The 22104-nt window shown below is 39.5% G+C and overlaps 1 protein-coding gene across 1 annotated transcript in view; it reads left to right on the top strand.

Moving 5' to 3' along the window:
- The window catches only part of TPK1 (thiamin pyrophosphokinase 1), a 358776-nt gene extending 337333 nt beyond the window's left edge, over positions 1 to 21443 (top strand). Inside the window, exon 9 of the mRNA XM_043871993.1 lies at positions 20488 to 21443. Within this exon, the coding sequence (XP_043727928.1) occupies positions 20488 to 20606 (119 nt within the window). The 3' untranslated portion in view covers positions 20607 to 21443. The remainder of the gene's footprint in view (positions 1 to 20487) is intronic.
- The last annotated feature ends 661 nt before the right edge of the window (positions 21444 to 22104 follow it).

Genomic DNA, 22104 nt, shown 5'->3' with positions numbered 1-22104 from the left:
TTCCTTAAAAAACTGGAAATTGAACTGCCATATGACCCAGCAATCCCACTCCTGGGCATACACACCGAGGAAACTAGATCTGAAAGAGACACATGCACCCCAATGTTCATCATAGCACTGTTTATAATAGCCAGGACATGGAAGCAACCTAGATGCCCATCAGCAGATGAATGGATAAGGAAGCTGTGGTACATATACACCATGGAATATTACTCAGCCGTTAAAAAGAATTCATTTGAATCAGTTCTAATGAGATGGATGAAACTGGAGCCCATTATACAGAGTGAAGTAAGCCAGAAAGATAAAGACCAATACAGTATACTAATGCATATATATGGAATTTAGAAAGATGGTAATGATAACCCTATATGCAAGACAGAAAAAGAGACACAGATGTACAGAAGAGACTTTTGGACTCTGTGGGAGAAGGCGAGGGTGGGATGTTCTGAGAGAACAGCATCGAAACATGTATACTATCAAGGGTGAAACAGATCACCAGCCCAGGTTGGATGCATGAGACAAGTGCTCAGGGCTGGTGCACTGGGAAGACCCAGAGGGATGGGGTGGGGAGGGAGGCGGGAGGGGGGTTCAGGATGGGGAACACATGTAAATCCATGGCTGATTCATGTCAATGTATCAAAATATTTAGGCTGTCTCAAAAACCACTACAATATTGTAAAGTAATTAGCCTCCAACTAACAAAAATAAATGGAAAAGAAAAAGAATCCTCTGGTCAGTACAGGAGATGCAGGTTTGATCCCTGGGTCTGGAAGATCCACTGGAGTTCAAAATGGCAACCCATTCTAGTGTTCTTGCCTGGAAAATTCCGTGGGTAGAGGAGCCTGGTGGGCTACAGTCCATGGGCCACAAAGAGTTGGACACAACCGAGCGACTACACACACACACATACATTCTGCTGCTGATTTTAAGTTAGGTTTGCATTTTCAGTTTGTTTTTCATTTCTGCTACATATTTTTAAACCTTCATCCCGAAGGGCAGAAGACTCAGTCTTTCTCACTGCTGAGCATATGTTAAGTATCTGAGTGTTTCTTGATTCATTCCTATAATAAGAGGAAGTCACTAGCTACCTTTGGCTCTTGAACACTTCAAATGTGACTTGTCCAAATTAAGATATGCTGTAAGTGTAAATATATTACATACCAGATTTCAGAGACTTAATATGATAAAGTAAAAAAATCTCAATAATTATTTTTTATGTTGGTGATGTATTAAAATGATAATTTGTTTGTATATTGAATTAAATGCATGTAAAATAGCCAACTTTCACCACTTTTATCAACATAGTATTGGAAGTCCTAGCCAGAACAATTAGGCAAGAAAAAGAAATAAAAGGCATCTAAATTGGAAAAGAAAAAGTGAAATTGTTACTGTTTGCAAATTACATGACATTGCATAGAGAAAACCCTAACAACTTCACCGAAAACCTGTTTGAACCAATAAGTGAATTCAGTGAAATTGTAGGATACAAAAAAATCAATACAAACATTTGTTGTGCTTCAATGTACTAATAATGAATTATCAGAAAGAGGAACTAAAAAAATTTCATTTACAATTTCATCAAAAAGAATACATAGATATTAAATGCCTAAATAAATTTAACCCAGGAGGTGAAGGATCTCCACACTGAAAACTGTAAGACATAGTTAGAAGAAATTGAATAAGACTAAAATAAATGGAAGGGCACGACAGAGGAGGAGATGGTTGGATGGCATCACCAACTCAATGGACATGAGTTTGAGCCAGCTCCGGGAGATGGTGAAGGACAGGGAAGCCTGGCGTGCTGCAGCGCATGGGCTCACAAGGAGTCAGACAGGACTGAGTGATGAACAACAGCAACAAAATAAATGGAAAGACGTCCCATTACTAGAATTATTATTGTTAAAATGTCGATACTACTCAGAACAATCTGCAGATTCATTGCAGTCCCTATCAAAATTCCAGGGGCATTTTTCCCAGCCATAGAACAAACAATCATATAACTTCTATGGAACCACAAAAGACCACCAATTGCCAGAGCAGTCTTAACATAGCCAGGGCATTCATGTTTCCTGATCTATATAACAAAGCTATAATAATCAAACAGTATGATATTGGCATAAAAGAAGACACACAGATCAGTGGACCCAAACAGCCCCAGAAATAAACCCATGCAAATATGGTCAACTAATTTTTGACAATAAAGCCAAGAATACAATGGAGAAAGAAATGCTATAAGGAAAAGTAGATGGCCACATGCAAAAGAATGAAACTGGACCTCTATCTTACACCATACATAAAAATGAACTGAAAATGGATTAAAGGTTTTAACATAAGACCTGAACCCATAAAACTCCAAGAAGAAAATGTACAGAAAAAGTGCCTTGCCATTTACTTGGCAGTGATTTTTTTGGATTTGACACCAGAAGCAAAGATAACAGAAGCAAAAAATAATAAATGGGACTACACTAAACTATAAAAAGCCTCTGTGCAGGAAAGGAAGCCATCTTCTGTGGAGGAAACCATTAACAAAATGAAAACTCAACCTACTAAAAGGGAGAAAATATTTGCCAATCATAGATACGGTACTAATGTCTAAAATATATAAAGAACTCATACAACTCAATAGTAAAAATCCAAACAATCCAATTAAAAAATGGGCAGGGGATCTGAAAAGCCTTTTTTCCATAGGAGACATACATACAGGTAGCCAACTGGTACATGAGAATGTTCTCAACCTCACTAATCATCAGGGAAATGCAAATCAAAGCCACAGTCAGTTATATTCACCTCACACCTGTTGGACTTCTCTTCTTATCAAAAAAGATAGCAAGTGTTGCTGAGGCTGTAGAGAAAAGGGAACCCTTGTGCATTGTGGTGAGAATGTAAATTGGTGCAGCCACTATGGAAAGCAGTATTGAGGTTCCTCAAAAGATTGAGAATAGAACTTTTATCTAGCCCAGCAGTCCCACTTCTGGGTATTTAATCCAAAGAAAAGGAAAACACCAACTTGAAAGGCTGTCTTTGCCCTCATGTTCGCTGCAGCATTATTTACAATAGTCAAGGCATGGAAATAACTTTAAGGACTTTGTGCCTGTCAATGGATAAATGGAGAAAGAAAATGTGAGATTTTATACACACACAGAGGAATATTATTCAGCCATAAAAAGAAGGAAATCTTGCCATTTGTAGCAACATGGATGGACCTTGAGGGCATTATGCTAAGTGAAATACATCAGACAGAGAAAGAAATACAGGGTGATCTGATTTATATGTGGAATCTAAAATATTCAATAAAAACCAGTCTTATAGATACAAAGAGCATACTAGTGATTGCCAGAAGTGGGGGTGTGGGGTGGGGTGAAAGGATGGGAGAAGTGTGTGAAAGTGATCGTAAGTCATGGGGATGTGATAATACAGCATAGTGACTACAGTTAATAATGCATAGTGAGCTGAATATTTGAAACTTGCTAAGAGAGTAGAAGTTTCATGTACTCTACACATCAAAACTAGAAACAGTCTGACTTTCTGCCTTCAAAAAAATGAAAAAGCAATATATCAATTTAATTTTTGAAAATTTTCAAGAACCACCATAATATAAATGCTATTTTATAACAGCAAAATATAAATGCTGTTTTATTTTTATTTTTTTTTTATTTTATTTTTTTTTTATTTTTTTTAATTTTTTTATTAGTTGGAGGCTAATTACTTCACAACATTTCAGTGGGTTTTGTCATACATTGATATGAATCAGCCATAGATTTACACTTATTCCCCATCCCGATCCCCCCTCCCACCTCCCTCTTCACCCGACTCCTCTGGGTCTTCCCAGTGCACCAGGCCCGAGCACTTGTCTCATGCATCCCACCTGGGCTGGTGATCTGTTTCACCATAGATAGTATACATGCTGTTCTTTTGAAACATCCCACCCTCACATTCTCCCACAGAGTTCAAAAGTCTGTTCTGTATTTCTGTGTCTCTTTTTCTGTTTTGCATATAGGGTTATCATTACCATCTTTCTAAATTCCATATATATGTGTTAGTATGCTGTAATGTTCTTTATCTTTCTGGCTTACTTCACTCTGTATAATGGGCTCCAGTTTCATCCATCTCATTAGGACTGATTCAAATGAATTCTTTTTGACAGCTGAGTAATATTCCATGGTGTATATGTACCACAGCTTCCTTATCCATTCATCTGCTGATGGGCATCTAGGTTGCTTCCATGTCCTGGCTATTATAAACAGTGCTGCAATGAACATTGGGGTGCACGTGTCTCTTTCAGATCTGGTTTCCTCAGTGTGTATGCCCAAAAGTGGGATATCACTGATGAACATAGATGCAAAAATCCTTAACAAAATTCTAGCAAACAGAATCCAACAACATATTAAAAAAATCATACACCACGACCAAGTGGGCTTTATCCCAGGAATGCAAGGATTCTTCAATATCCGCAAATCAATCAACGTAATACACCACATTAACAAATTGAAAGATAAAAACCATATGATTATCTCAATAGATGCAGAGAAAGCCTTTGACAAAATTCAACACTCATTTATGATTAAAACTCTCCAAAAAGCAGGAATAGAAGGAACATACCTCAACATTATAAAAGCCATATATGACAAACCCACAGCAAGCATCACCCTCAATGGTGAAAAATTGAAAGCATTCCCCCTGAAATCAGGAACAAGACAAGGGTGCCCACTGTCACCACTACTGTTCAACATAGTGTTGGAAGTTTTGGCCACAGCAATCAGAGCAGAAAAAGAAGTAAAAGGAATCCAGATAGGAAAAGAAGAAGTGAAACTCTCACTGTTTGCAGATGACATGTTTTATTTTTAATAATATTCCTACTCAGAGTTCCTATTTTAAAATGTAAATTAGCAATTTTAAATAGAAAGTCTGTCTCACCTATATACATAAAGACATTTTTAAAATCTGTAGTTCAAAAAATTAAAAATGTAAAGACCAATCACAGAGAATTGGTTTTAGAGGCAGATGGTTTGCTTTTCTGCTAACGAAACCTGAGTGACATTTTCTTAATGTACAGCCATTACTCTAAATAGGCTGAGCATCTTCAGAGAATAATTGATGGATATAGAGCATACAGTGGTTCCATTATGTCTGAAATAGTTAATGATGTCCAGTAAGTCTAATTAACTCCTAGCTAGAACTTAACCTAATATTCCAGAATGGTAGGGAACCTAGAGATTCATCATAATAGGTTCATTAAACATGTGTCTGTATGGAAGAGACAATATTCCTTTAAGTCTTGAAAGTGGTTTTATCGGTCTCACTAAGTCACCCACTTAGCCTGCTCTGTCAGGCTGCTGACAGTTCTGCAGTTCAGGGAAACAGACCAGCATCGCTTCTTTTTTTAAGAGCTCTTCAAAGTACTGCTTTAACCTCCCTTAGTAACATGTGTCTAACAACTTTTATGATCATCACAGCCTGTGGCTTTAACCTCTTGAGCTTCATTCTCCTCATCTGTAAATTGCAGATAAAAACCTGCTGTACCTTGAACACAGTAAGTGGTCCAATAGCGTCCTGAATGAAGGAGAATTACTTCATCCGAAGTACCACTTCTTTGCCAAGCATCTCCCAAACAACGCTTGTTCACTTCCTTCTCTTTTACTCCCTCAGTTTTATTGGATTTTAGATATGTTTGCATTACCGTTTTAATAATTTCTTAAACTTACAGATTTAGGGGAAGCCAGGCTTCTGGGGGATGGGAGTCTGTGGCCTCCCATTAGAATATACAACCTATTTTGGCTCCAACTTCATTAGCTCCTGCCTCACGCTTCCACCCTATCTCCTGAATCAGACTATATACACATCTTTACCTTTTACTAAAGTGTAAAGTCCTTGAAGGCATACACATTCACGTCTGTTTCCTTAGTGCCAGGACAGGGTCTGTAACCTTCGTGATTACAAGTCAAACACATAAGTTTATACATGTATGCAGGCGACACCTGAAACTATTTTAAGTACCACACATAGCCTAGCCTGGCAGAATTTATCTCATTCTGTCTATCAGCTGGCTATAAAGTAGTAACTGAATTAAGGCATTTGCTAAATGTTCAAATTATGATATCTTTTTTTTTTTTATTTTAAGAGACTGTTAAGGTAGGAGAGGAAATTCTGATCTTATTGGCAGAGTAACAGGGGAAAGCAAAAGGGATGAAATTTTCTTGAATATTTATTATGTGTTAGAATTTTGACTGTAATCTGTACAGCTTCTCTATGAGGTAGACATGATTATCCACACTTTGCATATGAGGAAACTGAAGTTGGAAAGTTAAATAACAAAGTTCATAGAACTAGAGAGTGGGAGAGCCAAGGTTTAATCCTAGGTCTGACCTACTAACATTATGAAGGGGCTCATAAGTTTTTGACAGCGAGATGCCTCCTTGGTGGCATCTAAGCAGAACAGTCACACAGATGCAGAGGGATCAAGTGCTTCCCGCTCTTGCTTTCCTATGCTTGAGTGCATCAGAGGCCTCCAAAGGACTCCTTTACAGACTGTCACCCACTTTAGAGGGGCTTCCCCAAGCGGCTCAGCGGTAAAGAATCTGCCTTCAATGCAAGAGATGCGGGTTTGATCCCTGGGGCAACCCACTCCAGTATTCTGGCCTGGAGAATCCAATGGACAGAGGAACCTGACGGGCTACAGTCCATAGGGTTGCAAAGAGTTGGACGTGATTAAAGTGACTAGCACGCACTCACTCACCCACTTCAGAAGAACACAGCCTCACTCTGTTACTTACAGAAGTAAGGTGGGCTGGAATCCAGGGCAAATGGCCCTCCTTCCCTCCAGCTGACAGGAAAAGAGTTGAATATTTTAATTCTGCCAATTTGCCAACCTCGGCTTTGCAGTCTTTAGTCTTTCCAGCTTTGGAGAAAAGCTGTGGGACATCACTGAGAGCAACAGAATATTAAGTGCCTAGTTCTCATCCTTTGCTCTGGGAAAGAAAAGCTTGAGATAATGGATGAAAATGTTAATGTTTCCCATATTTCTAAGTTCTATTTCTCTAAAACATGAAAGTCTCAAAAGTCAGACTATGAAAACCTCAAAGTCAGACTATGCCTCGTTTTCCATAATATAATTCACAGTAAATTTCATTGGAAGAGGAATTTAACCAGTCCCCACAAGCCAATATTCTTATTATCATTAGACTACGGTTTTTCCTTAAAACAATTGACGGTGATGTCTTTGAAGCAAATAGATAAGACACAACTTTTATATTCAAACAAAGCAAGCAATTTTAGGTTATGTTTATCACACATTACGTTGTTGCTTATGGTTTCAAATATAGCTATCACTTTTATTTTTTGTCTACAGTTAAAAACAGGCTGACTGATTGTCTTAGAACAACTATATTTAGGTCCTCTATGCTCTGTACAAACAAAAATGGAAAAAATTTTGAATTTGAATGTTTTAAATGTTGAATTGAAATTAAATGTTCAGCCAGCCAGTCTTCTGGGATAGAAATGAAAAAGTAATCTGTGAAGGAGTGACATCATGAAGATGGAAACATAGGTCATTCCCCACTTTGGTCGCCTTCACAGGAAGCCCTAACAACTGTCCACAGACAAGACACTTGTGACAATCCTAGAACGCAAGGGTGAGGCTGAAGCATCCTCTTTACATGGGAAACTGTGGAGCCCATCCTGCAGCCCCACTTACAGTGGTACTTGAGCAGAGAACAGAACCCGTGGGTCTCACCATCTGCACTGCAAAACCAGCAACTGTGTCTGGCCAGAGAATCTGGTGCACAATTTAGGTCCTTAAACAGTGGGCTGTGCTAACTCTGGGGTCCATTCGGCTGTCCAGGTCAAGCAGGCAAGCTAATTCATAACCACGGCTGCTGACAAGTACAGTACCCAGTCCTGACCATCCAGGCAGCCCAACCAGAGAACCCAGGCAACCACAGAACCCCCTCCAAAAGCCTCACTTAGCCAGAGAACCAAGCCAGCAGTCCTGTCCAGCCATCGTATACACCCTACCACTTCAGAGCTCAGGCATGCCTTGCCCACAAAGACCACCCTGATGGCAAGCCCCACCAGCCCAAGAGGTCTACCAGGTCACATCTCCACAATCCCAAGCTGAGCTGACTGGAAGGACTGTCTCTGCCAAATGTAACCTGTTAAGTCTAGAAGAGACTGTTTACTCACATGTGCAGATACCAGTGTAAGAAACCAGGGATCAGGAAAAATCAGGTAAACATAATAGTACCAGTGGAATCTATTGTAATAAAATGCCAAAAAAAGGACCCTAAAGAAATGGAAATCCACGAAATTCAAAGAATTCAGAATGATCCTCTTAAGTTTAGTGAACTGTAAGAAGACAGATAACTTAATGAAATCGGGGCGGGGGGGGGGAATACTGCATGAACAAAATGAGATCAACAAAAAATAGGAACCATCAAAAATAAACCATACAGAAGTCCTCAATCTAAAGAATATAATGACTGAGCCCGAAAAATGCAGTAGAGACCTTTAAAATCAGAATTGACCATGCAGTAGAGAGAAGCAATGACAGGGCATTTGAAATTATCCCATCAGAGGAAAAGAGCTGAAGAAAGCCTATGTGACTGACAGGACACCGTCAGAAGAAACAACGTCTGTATTACGTGCACCCCAGGAGGATACAGGGGCAGAAAATACATAAAAGCAATGTGTGTTGTGCTCAGCTGCTCAGTCAAGTCCGGCTGTTTGCAAACCCACGGACTGTAGCCCACCAGGCTCCTCTGTCCATGGGGGTTCTCCAGGCCAGAATACCGAAGTGAGTTACCATGCCCTCCTCCAGGGGATATTCCCAACCCAGGGATCAAACCCAGGTCTCCCACACTGCAGGCAGATTCTTTAGCATCTGAGCCACCAAGGAAGCCCATAGAAAGCAATACTTGCTGAAAAATAAGGAAAGAAATGGACATTTAGATTCATGAGGCCCAAAGGACACCAAATATCAACAGAGGGACCCAAATAAGTCTTTTTTGTTGTTGACTTTTAGAACTTTCAAAGCAGCATGAGAAAGCAACACATTGCATTTAAGGGAATTCCCATAACAGGCAGATTTCTCAAAAGAAATTTTTCAGGCCAAGAGAGAATGGGATAATATATTCAAAATATTGGAAGAAAAAAAATCTGTCAACAATTCTATACCTGGCAAAGCTGTCCTTCAGAAATGAAGGCATAATTGCCTGAACAAACAAAAGCTGAATGAGTTTATCACCACTAGGCCTGTCTTACAAGAAATGCTAAAGGGAGTTCTTCACACAGAAATAAAATAATGCTCATTTACATCATAAAAATCAGATGAACACAGGTATATAACTTCCCAGTATTGGTAAATAATCAAAGTCAGATTATTTAATATGGTAATAGTGGCACATAATTCTCTTACAGCTCTGGTTTAAAAGTTTTTAAAAAATATTAAGCCGTAACTTCTATAGTTGTTACTGTATACACAATACAAAAATGTAAATTGTAACAGAGGAAGAAGTAAATTGTAATTGCAGAAATGCTATTGAAGTTAAGTTGTCATCAGCTTAAAATAGGATATCATAATTGTAAGATGGTTTATATAAGGCTCATGGTAACCACAGAGGAAAAACTTGTTACACAAAAGATCATGAAAAAGTGAAAGTACACCAGTACAGTTAAGTCATCATCACAAAAAAAGGCAGCAGGATAAGCAGCAAGGAACATCAGAGCTACAAACAGCAAAATAACAAAATGGCAGTGGTAAGTCCTCCAGCAATAAGTACTTTAACCATAAGGGATAAAATTCTTCAATCAAAGACACAGAATTGGCTGACTGACTTAAAAAGCAAAATAAAAAAATATACTGCCTGCAAAAATGTTCACTTTAAAAACACAGACTGAGACTGAGAGGATGGAAAAAGGTATTTCAAGCAAATGATAACCAAGAAAAGAAAGGTAGCATTGCTGCCCCCAAATTTGGCTTTTTCTACCCACTGAAGCCGAATAAACAATACGGAGCAGGTGCCTTTAATTCTCAGCAGGCAGAGAGGGGAACACAGTAGGCTTTTCCCTCAAGAAATGTGCTTCCCGCTCCATGAGGAATCTAGGGGCTTATATAAGATAAAGGCTTGCCGTCAGGAGTCGGTGATGAGGAACAAAGGTGTTTGGATCTTGTCGTCTTCCTCTTGCATTGTTTCAAAACCAGTCATAGACCGGTGTCAGTAACCCAGTAACTGAGTCTGACGATTCTGTGGCTCTGCAGCCTTCTTTCTGATGGGCAACTACAAGACAAGAGACTGCTCTAAAGATGAGCACCAGTTACAGGATGTATTTGGCATAGAGTCAAAGAATAATAGGTGTGAAATGTATAGCTCATACAGAGTTAAGGGACAGAAAAGCAAACTTAGTTATAGACATTCAGAGTTAGGAGCAGTTAAAGTAAAAACAAAAAACTACGAATGTTCAGGCCTTGCTCACTGTTCTGTTTATCTTCTTTGTTCTCAAGAAAGGGAAAGAATAAAACTTCATTCCTCATTTTTCCTTTCCACTGCAACAGTAGCCATACTCATATCAGGAAAAACAGACACTTAAGCTAATTCCCTTTGAGCTATTTTAAATCCTAAAAGATGATGTTGTGCAAGTGCTGCACTCAATATGCCAGCAAATTTGGACAATTCAGCAGGGGCCACAGGACTGGAAAAGGTCAGTTTTCATTCCAGTCCCAAAGAAAGGCAATACCAAAGAATGTTCAAACAACCGCACAATTGCACTCATCTCACACGCTAGCAAAGTAATGCTCAAAATTCTCCAAGCCAGGCTTCAATAGTACATGACCCGTGAACTTCCAGATGTTCAAGCTGGATTTAGAAAAAGCAGAGGAACTAGAGATCAATTGCCAACATCCATTGGATCATTGAAAAAGCAAGAGAGTTCCAGAAAAACTTCTGCTTTATTGACTACGCCAAAGCCTTTAACTGTGTGGATCACAACAAACTGTGGAAAATTCTTCAAGAGATGGGAATACTAGACCACCTGACCTGCCTCTTGAGAAATCTGTATGCGGGTCAAGAAACTACAGTTAGAACTAGACAGACTGGTTCCAAATCAGGAAAGGAGTACGTCAAGGCTGTATATTGTCAACTGATTATTTAACTCATATGCAGGGTTCAGTTCGGTCGCTCAGTCGTGTCTGACTCTTTGCGACCCCATCAACCGCAGCATGCCAGGCCTCCCTCTCCATCATCAACTCCCGGAGTTCACCCAAACCCATGTCCATTGAGCCAGTGATGCCATCCAACTGTCTCATCCTCTGTCGTCCCCTTCTCCTCCTGCCCTCAATCTTTCCCAGCATCAGGGTCTTTTCAGATGAGTCAGCGCTTCGCATCAGGTGGCCAAAGTATTGGAGTTTCAACTTCAACATCAGTCCTTCCAATGAACACCCAGGACTGATCTCCTTTAGGATGGACTGATTGGATCTCCTTGCAGTCCAAGGGACTCTAAAGAGTCTTCTCCAGCACCACAGTTCAAAAGCATCAATTCTTCAGCACTCAGCTTTCTTTATAGTCCAACTCTCACATCCATACATGACCACTGGAAAAACCATAGCCTTGACTAGACAGACCTTTGTTGACAAAGTAATGTCTCTGCTTTTCAATATGCTGTCTAGGTTGGTCATAACTTTCCTTCCAAGAAGTAAGCGTCTTTTAATTTCATATGCAGAGTACATTATGCAGAATGCCAGACTGGATGAAGCATAAGCTGGGATCAGGATTGCCAGGAGAAATATCAATAACCTCAGATAGGCAGATGACACCATCCTATGGCAGAAAATGAAGACGAACTAAAGAGCTTCTTGATGAAAGTGAAAGAGGAGAGTGAAAAACTTGGCTTAAAGCTCAACATTCAGAAAACTAAGATCATGGCATCTGGTTCCATCACTTCATGGCACATAGATGGGGAAATAATGGTAACAGTGAGAATTTATTTTGGGGGGCTCCAAAATCACTGCAGATGGTGACTACAGCCATGAAATTAAAAGATGCTTGCTCCTTGGAAGAAAAGCCATGACCAACCTAGACAGCATTTTAAAAAGCAGAAACATCACTTTGCCAGCAAAGGTCTGTCTAGTCAAGGTTTTTCCAGTAGTCATGTATGGATGTGAGAGTTGGACTATAAAGAAAGCTGAGCACCGAAGAATTGATGCTTTTGAACTGTGGTGTTGGAGAAAACTCTTGAAAGTCCTTTGGATTGCAAGAAGATCAAACCAGTCAATCCTAAAGGAAATCAACCCTGAATATTCATTGGAAGGACTGATGCTGAAGCTGAAGCTCCAATACTTTGACCACCTGATGCAAAGTACTGACTCACTGGAAAAGACCCTGATGCTGGGAAGGATTGAAGGCAGGAGGAGAAGGATGAGACGGTTGGATGGCATCACCAACTCAATGCACATGAGTGTGAGTTAGCACCAGGAGTTGGTGATGGACAGGGAAGCCTGGCATGCTGCAGCCCATGGGGTCACAAAGAATCAGACACAACTGAGCAACTGAAGTTAAAAATGATAAAAAGAATGTCACTATATAACAATAAAGGGGTCAGTCCATCAAGAAGATACACCAATTGTAAATATTTAGGCACCCACCCAATATTAGAGCACATAACTATATAAAACAAACATTAACAGAACTACGAGGAGGAATAAACAACAACAAATAGTTGGGGACTTTGATACCCCATGCTCAATAATGGGGACTTCCTGGTGGCTCAGCTGGTAAAGAATCCACCTGTAATGTGGGAGACCTGGGTTTGATCCCTGGGTTGGGAAAATTCCCTGGAGAAGGGAAAAGCTACCCACTCCAGTATTCTGGCCTGGAGAATTCCATGGACTGTATAGTCCATGGGGTCACAAAGACAGATCATCTAGACAGAAAATCAGTAAGGAAATGATGGATTTGAACACTTGACTAAGTTGTAACAGATATACGCAGAATATTGTGTCTAATAACAGCAGGATACACATTCTTCTCAAGTGCACTCAGAACATTATCTAGCATGATCATATGTTAGGCCACAAAACAAGTTTTAGCAAATTCACAAAGACTGAAATCTTACCAAATATCTTCTCTGACCACAATGGTATGAAACTGGAAATCATAACAGAAGGAAAACTAGAAAACTTGTGAATACATGGAAGTTAAATACTTAACACTGTCCTAGAAAACCAATAGATCAAAGATGAAATTAAATGAGAAAAAGTGTCTTGAGACAAATGAAAATAGAACCAAACATACAGACCTATGAGGTACAGCAAAAGTAGGTATCAGAGGAAAGTTTATATCTATAAATGTATACCTCAAGAAAATAGATCTCAAATAACCTTTTACACCTCAAGAATATGAAGAACAAACTTAGCCTAAAGTTAGGCAGAAAAGGAAATAGAGTTTAAAGCATTAAAAAATGAAAGAGCCCAGAAAACCAATAGGGAAAAAATTAATAAAACTAAGGTCTGGCTCTTTGAAAAAATAAATATTTGTTTATTGAGACAAACCAAGGGGAAGAGAGAGATTTCCTGATAATATAGAAATACAAAGGTTCATAAAGAAGCTTCAGTGACCAACAATACACCAACAACAAAAACAGTAGATAAATTACTAGATACACAGAACCTCTCATGACTCAATTAGGAAGAAATAGAAAATCTGAACAAACCAATTATTAGGAGAGTATTGAATCAGTAATCAAAAATCTCCTGAAAAAGAAAAGTCCAGGACCAGATGTCTTCTCACTGATAAATTTTACCAAACATTTGAAGAATAATTAACACCAATCCTCAAAATATCCACAAATATTGAAGAAGAGAGAACATTTTCAAACTCATGTCACAAGGCTAGCATTTCCCTGACACCAAAACCAGATAAGGACACCTCAAAAAAACAAAACTACAGACCAATATCCCTGATAAACATAGGTGCAAAATTTTCAACAAAACAACAAACCCAATTCAGCAGCACATTAAAAGGATCATACACCATGGCCAAGCAGGATTCATTCCCGGATGCAAGAATAGCTCAACATATGCATACCAATAAATTCTATATGTCACACTGCTGCTGCTGCTAAATCACTTCAGTCGTGTCCAGCTCTGTGCGACCCCATAGACGGCAGCCCACCAGGCTCCCCCGTCCCTGGGATTCTCCAGGCAGGAACACTGGAGTGGGTTGCGATTTCCTTCTCCAAGGCATGAAAGTGAAAAGTGAAAGTGAAGTCCCTCAGTCGTGTCCGACTCTTACCAACCCCATGGACTACAGCCTACCAGGCTTCTCTGTCCATGGGATTTTCCAGGCAAAAGTACTGGAGTGGGGTGCCATTGCCTTCTCTGATATGTCACACTAACAGAATGAAAGATAAAAATCATATGATTATCTCAATAGATGCAGGAAAAGTTTCAACATAATTTAACATCCATTCATGATAAAAAGTCTCAACAAACTAGCTAGAGGAAAGAGATGCACCTCAGTATATAAAGGAAGGCCATATATATCAAGCCCCACCTAACACCATACTCAAAGGTGAAAGACTGAGGACTTTTCCTCTAAGATCAGGAACAAGACAAGGATGCCCACTCATCACTTCTAGTCAACATAGCACTGGAAGTCCAAACCAGAGAAATCAGGCAAGAAAAATAAAAGTCTTCCAAATTGGACAGGAAAACATAAATTTGTTTGTAAATGACATGATTTTATGTATAAAAAAGCCTAAACAATCAAAAAACTGTTAGGTCAATGACTTCAGTAAAGTTGCAGGATATGAAATTCAAGATACATAAATCAAAAATATTTCTATATACTAACAATGAATTATCTGGGGAAAAACTCTCATTTACAATAGTATCAAGAACAGTAAAATACTTAGCAATAAATTTAACCAAGGCGATGAAAGATCTCTGCATTGAAAACTATAATACATTGATGAAAGAAATTGAAGAGTAAAATAAATGAAAAGACACTCCATGCTCATGAATTGAAAGAATATTGTTAAAATATCTGTACCACTTAAAGCCACCTGTAGATTCAATCCCCGTCAAGATTCCAATGGCATTTTTACAGAAGAAAAAAAAAATCCTAAAATTCATATGAAACTACAAAAACCCCTGAACAGCCAAATCAATACTGAGAAAAAAACAACACTGCTGGAGGCATCACAGTTCCTGAGTTCAAACCAGCCTATGTAAAGATAGAAAAATAAAAGCATTGTGCTCAGTCACTCAGTGTTCAACTCTTTGCGACCCCGTGGACAGCAGCCTGCCAGGCTCCTCTGTTCATGGGGATTCTCCAGGTGAGAACACTGGAGTGGGTTGCCATGCCCTCCTCCAGGGGATCTTCCCAACCCAGGGATCGAACAGGTCTCCTGCATTGCAGACGGATTCTTTACCGTCTGAACCGCCAGGGAAGCAATAAAAGCGTCACTCTACTGGTATAAGAACAGATACATAAACCACTGAAGCAGGATTGAGAACCAATGCATATACAGTGTGCTAACACAAAAAGAGAGCCAAGAATACTCAATGGAGAAAAACTGTAATAAATGGTACTGGGAAATTGGATACTCACATGTAAAAGAGTGAAATTAGATCCCTATTTTTACATCACTCACCAAAAATTAACTAGTAAAGGATTAAGACATTAAATAAAACTGTAAAACTCCTGGAAGAAAACAGGAATAATGCTTCCTGACATGGGTCTCGGCAATGATTTTTGCATATGGTATCTAAAGCACAAGCAGCAAATTAAAAAACAAGCAGCAAATTAAAAGCACAAGCAGCAAATAAAAAAATGAAAAAGCTTCTGCACAGCAAAATACAAAACAAAAAGACAACCAAAGCAATGGGATTAGCTATTTGCAAATCATACTGAGAAGGGGTTAATATTCAAAATATAGAAAGAACTCCTAGAACTGAAAAAACCAATGGTCAAAGGACCTGAATAAACATTTTTCCAAGAAGACATACGGAGGGCCAATAGACATATGAAAGGGGTAGTTTGCATCACTAATCAGGAAAATTAACTAAAAACCACTCTTAAGTTATCACCTTATGCCTATCGGACTGGCTGTCATCAAAAAGACGAGAGAACAAATTCTGGAGAGGACATGGAGAGAGAGGAGCATTTGTGTGCTGTTAGTGGGAATGTAAATTGGTACAGCCACCATGGAAAACAGTATGGAGGTTTCTCAAAATTAAACATAAATCTACCATATTACCAACAATCCCACTTCTGGGTGTATATCCAAAGGAAGCAAAATCCCTACGTCCAAAGATAATGGCACTCCTATCTTCATTACAGCATTACTTACAATAGCTAAGATGTGGAAACAACCTAAGTTTCCATCAACAGACAGATAAAGAAAATGTGGTGTATAGACAGTGGAGTACTGTTCAGCCGTAAAAAGGAAACCTTGCCATTTGCAACAGTATGAACAGACCTTGAGGGTATTATGCTAAGTGAGATAAGAAAGATAAATACTGTATGACCTCTCTTATACATGGTATCTGAAAGACTCAAATTCATAGAAAAATATCAAATTTGTGGTTGCCAGAGGCAGGGAGTAGAGAGAATGAGATGAAAGGGGTCAGAAGATACAGACTTCCAGTTAAAAGATAAACAAGTACTGGCTCTATAATGTACAATATGGTGAGAATCCCTGCGAATGCTGCGTGGTGCATTTGAAAGGTGGCAAGAGAACAGACATTATAAAGTTCTCATCACAAGGGAAAAAGGGTAATTATATAAAGTAATGGGTGTTAACTAATTTTGTAAATCATTTAATTCTATATGCATAGGTCATTATATGTGCTATACATCTTAAATTTATATGGTATTATATGTCAATTATCTTAAAATAGAGCAAAAAATAATAAAAATTTGTTTTATTGCTGTCTACAGGAAGTTATCTGTCTGCCAATCTTATGTATTTTATTTCATGATCGACCCTCAAACATTTGGGGAGAGGGGAGTTCGGTATTAATTTCAAATACTTTATTCAAAATTTTTCTTTCTTCTAAAAGAGACTTGAATGTCTTGTCTAAAAGCATAATTCTTTGAAAAATAAACAATCCAGAGTAAACTGGGTTTCATGATTTTCTGTTTTCAGTTTATTTGTCTTTGTTTTCTATCATGTTTATTCTACTTTTCATAGAGGTGGAGACATGAATTTCATTGTAACCTTTCCATTAATTGTAACCATTGTTATGGACTGAGTGTGTGTGTCCTCTTGAATTCATATATTGAAGTCATAATCCCCAATGTGGCAGTATTTGGAGCTGGAGCCTTTGGGAGATGAGAACCCTCGTGATGGGATTAGCCCTCATGGTGGGATTAGCGCCCTTATAAAAAGAGGAAGAGGTAGGAGATTTCTCCACCGTGTGAGGATACAGCAGGAAGGCAGATATGTAAACCAGCCAGGGAGAAGGGTCTTTCCAGAACCAGCCATGCTGGTTCCCTGATCTGGGACTTGCCAAGCTCCTGAATTGCGAGAAATCATGTCTACTATTTAAGCCACTCAGCCTATGCATTTTGTTATAGCACCCAAAGCCAACTAAAACATGTAGTTTAATAACTGATCCTGGTGGAATTTTAAACATTGCACGCACACAAAAAAAGAAAACATGATTTATAAGATTGGATAAAAATGGCCTTAACTCAAATATTTCATGCAAAGTCATATTTAAAAATTATTTAGGATGCAACAGTGTCATAGAAAAACCAATATATATAATATAGTTGTCTACCCTGGATAATCCAAAGTCCCTACTCTGCCTTCAGAAAATCAGAAAGGAATGTGTGTGCAACAGCAAACTAGAGAAGTAATTTTGTACTCGTGTTCTTTGAGCCCAGATACAAACTAGGATTTTAACCTAATTAGTCACCAGAATCTTAAACGCACCGTGTCGATTCCAGGTGGGTTGTGTGTACCCAGTGCTTCAATGGGGAGTTTCCAACTCTAAAGCTAGTCCTCTGAAGCCCCCTAAATTGCCTTTCTGAATAAATGGTATGAAATGTATGAACCGTTCCCCAACCTTTAGGAGAACAAGGCTTCTTTCCTTAACAGACTTCCTGTGACTCCCTCCACAACCATCACCCTAACCCTCTGTATAGGTAATTATGCCTGGATTTATAAATTTAATGGACATGCTTATTCATATCATTCAGAAACCTCATCTAAGCAAAGCTCCAGATTCAGCTCAGTTCAGTCGCTCAATCGTGTCCGACTCTTTGCAACCCCATGAATCGCAGCACGCCAGGCCTCCCTGTCCATCACCAACTCCCGGAGTTTACTCAAATTCATGTCCATCGAGTCAGTGATGCCATCCAACCATCTCATCCTCTGTCATCCCCTTCTCCTCCTGTCCCCAACCCCTCCCAGCATCAGGGTCTTTTCCAATGAGTCAACTCTTCACATCAGGTGGCCAAAGTACTGGAGTTTCAGCTTCAGCATCAGTCCTTCCAATGAACACCCAGGACTGATCTCCTTTAGGATGGACTGGTTGGATCTCCTTGCAGTCCAAGGGACTCTCAAGAGTCTTCTCCAACACCACAGTTCAAAAGCATCAATTTTTCAGTGCTCAGCTTTCTTCACAGTCCAACTCTCACATCCATGCATGACCACTGGAAAAACCATAGCCTTGACCAAACGGACCTTTGCTGGCAAAGTAATGTCTCTGCTTCTTAATATACTATCTAGGTTGGTCATAACTGTCCTTCCAAGGAGCAAGCGTCTTTTAATTTCATGGCTGCAGTCACCATCTGCAGTGATTTTGGAGCCCCCAAAAATAAAGTCTGACACTGTTTCCACTGTCTCCTCATCTATTTCCCATGAGGTGATGGGACCAGATGCCATGATCTTAGTTTTCTGAATGTTAAGCTTTAAGCCAACTTTTTCACTCTCCTCTTTCACTTTCATCAAGAGGCTTTTTAGTTCCTCTTCACTTTCTGCCATAAGGGTGGTGTCATCTGCATTCTGAGGTTATTGATATTTCTCCTGGCAATCTTGATTCCAGCTTGGCTTCATCCAGCCCAGCATTTCTCATGATGTCCTCTACATATAAATTAAATAAGCAGGGTGACAATATACAGCCTTGACGTACTCCTTTCCCTATTTGGAACCAGTCTGTTGTTCCATGTCCAGTTCTAACTGTTGCTTCCTGACCTGCATACAGGTTTCTCAAGAGGCAGGTCAGGTGGTCTGGTATTCCCAGCTCTTTCAGAATTTCCCATACTTTATTACCGGAGAGGCAAAACCACTGAATTGCCTCTTAGGGCAGCAGTCACACGAGGCTGACTCTGCATTCCTGCAGTTTCACTTTGTAACTTCCTGTTTGCATTAGTAAATGTGTTGACAACTATGAAAAAGAAATAGTTTGACTTTTAATAAGTAAACTGTGTGAACTGGTAATACTGATGATATATTATCCTAAAATACTGTTTCTGAATTTTTAAATTGCCTTTTCAAGATTTCCTCAGGAAGATAACAGGCTCCCTCTAGCGGGCAGTGACCATTATAATTGAATTATTTTATTTACTTCAAAGCTGTGTAACTTCATAGTTGCACTTTGTTGGAAGGAAAAGAGGCCTTTTCTAGCTCCGGACATTTGTTTATTTCTCTGCGTAACATTTATTTTTCCCTTTCTGATTTCTTCTGATGATATCAGGGCATGGTGATAGGACAGTCATGATTTAAAGTCATGTCAATAATGTGAATTGCTCTTTTATAAGCAAAGAGAAATGAGGTTACCAATGGATTCCTACATGTTAACTTCAGCAAACTTTTGTTAGGAAATATATATATATACTTGTGTACAGATTTATGTAATTTATAAATATATACATTTTAATAATACAACTTAACTCCAAAACCTTTATTTTGACAATTAAGTAATGACCTGAAAGTCTGCTTTTTGACCTCTGAGTTCCGAGTAATTTTACAGAAAGTGAGCCTTGTTCACACTGGCTTCTCTTTCTTTATGAGGAAAAAATGACCAAAATCCTATACTGTTTTTTTTTTATTTTAAGTAATTAGCTTTCTGTCCCATATCATTTATACTCTTAACTAAAACTGCCTTTTTATAGAGCTTAATTAAATATTAAAATGTTAATTCTGAATTATCAAAAAAATTAAAATTGCACCCAGGCAAGGAAGTAAGTAACCTATTACAGAAATGGATGTTGGTCTTACAATTGGTAAAGAAGAAAAAGAAAACACTTAACTGAAATTTAGTGTTGAGACGGACATATACTCCAAACGGATAAATAACCTGTAGCCAACTCTAGGAGGAGTGGTCACAGCAAGTTACAGAAACTTTCAGCTTTAGAATCTCACTTATAGATCATCTATTAATTCCAAGTGTGTGCTTAATTACGTTTTGGTAATTCTCAACAAAGTCATTCTACACTGGAGGGATGTTGGCTGTCACCAAACCTTTGTTTTCTTATGTTCTTACAGCACATCAGATGCTTGGTTTTGGAACACTGGTGAGCACTTCCAACACCTACGACGGATCTGGTGTTGTGACTGTGGAGACTGACCATCCCCTGCTCTGGACCATGGCCATCAAAAACTGACCAGTGCTGACCTCCGTCGCTGTGCCTCTGACATACCTCGTTTGCCAACAACATCATGCTCAAGAAGAACAGTCCACCTTGGCTGGCAGGACTCGAAACCTGTCCCCTGGGAAGCCCACTAGTTTTAAAGACTGTCATGTTTTGATCATTCAGGTAACACTATAAATGACAAATTCCAGTTTTACTGTGACAGGGGTGGGGGGGAATCGTTATTTGTTAAAGTAAATATGCTCTATTAGATTCAGTTGGAAAGTTAACGTGGATCATCTCACTCTAAAATTCAGTCCTGATTACTCATTAATCACGCCATGTACCCCCAGGAAACAGTTTGTAATTTTGAAGCTGAGGAAGCTCTGAGGTTCCGTGGTGTCCAGCACATGTACCTCCTCCTGTCGATCCTTAAATGCTTGCTTCTGTCTAACAATAACATTAGCTTTCTCAGTCATGTGGATTCCCTCTCACTGAAAAAATAACTCCTCCTAGCTTGGGATGCTAGAACCGCACCATTTGATTCTGACCTTAACAGCTTGGGGTATTATCTTTTAATGATAAATAAAAAAATCACTAGCCTGATTACTAAAATTTAAAACAAGTAGAACCCACCCAGCTGCTTTACGTAACGCAAACTCAGCGTTGCTGTAAAGAAAGAGACCGGCCTCTCTCCTCTCTGGTGCTGCGACAGAGTGAGGGTTGTGTTGTGAGTGGGGAATGAAAGCGGGACCCCTTGAACTAGCATGCAGGTGTGCATAGTTAATCATTAGAGATCACTTTTAAATTATTCATGCAAATACATGTGAAACTGAATCCAGATGTGAAATAAAAATATTTAGTTACCAACGTGCCTGTCTGTGGTCAGTTTTTCAAGAAGACAGTCCATTTTCTCACCTGTATTTTATGATGACCAAGCTTTCTTAATCAATGTTACATACCTCACCCCCCCCCAAAAAAAAAAAAAACTGCTCAAAGGTTGATTCCCAGCTGCAGTTCTTCACACACCTGATTTTCGAGAGCAACCCGGGGTGGTGGTGAATACTTTCTCTAGCCGTCACGGAAGTTACTTTCTAGCGCCCCCGTGCTACGTGTTCACACTTAAATCTCTCTGGACCTGTTGCCCCATCTATAACATGAGGATTCTAGGTAGCACCTGTCTACCTTGCCGGACTTGGGGAAGAAGGGACAGGTTAAACTGCTTTCAAAGATCGTTGCACACGCTAGAGAAAAAAGAACCAGCAGAGGAAAGGAACTAGTTCCACGGTAGAGAAAGTGCAGAAAACTGGCGAGGAAGCCCTCTAGGAAAGCAGAAGGGACCAGAGCACGGGTGTGAGCGCTCGCACAGGTGGGGCCACGGTGGGAGAGCCGGTTCTCCAACCTTCTGCCTCCTCTCCACACAAAGGCAGAGCCCAGAGCTCCGGCCCCTGTACGGACCCCCTGCCCACCACAGAGGCAGCGAGGGCATGGGATACAAAGCAAACCTACCAAAAGGGAAGGAGTCGGGGAG

This window comes from Cervus elaphus, chromosome 18 (assembly GCF_910594005.1).
Source record: "Cervus elaphus chromosome 18, mCerEla1.1, whole genome shotgun sequence".
Classification (NCBI taxonomy): Eukaryota; Metazoa; Chordata; class Mammalia; order Artiodactyla; family Cervidae; genus Cervus; species Cervus elaphus.
The sequence above is the reverse complement of the archived record's forward strand: the minus strand, read 5'-3'. Positions and strand labels throughout refer to the sequence as shown.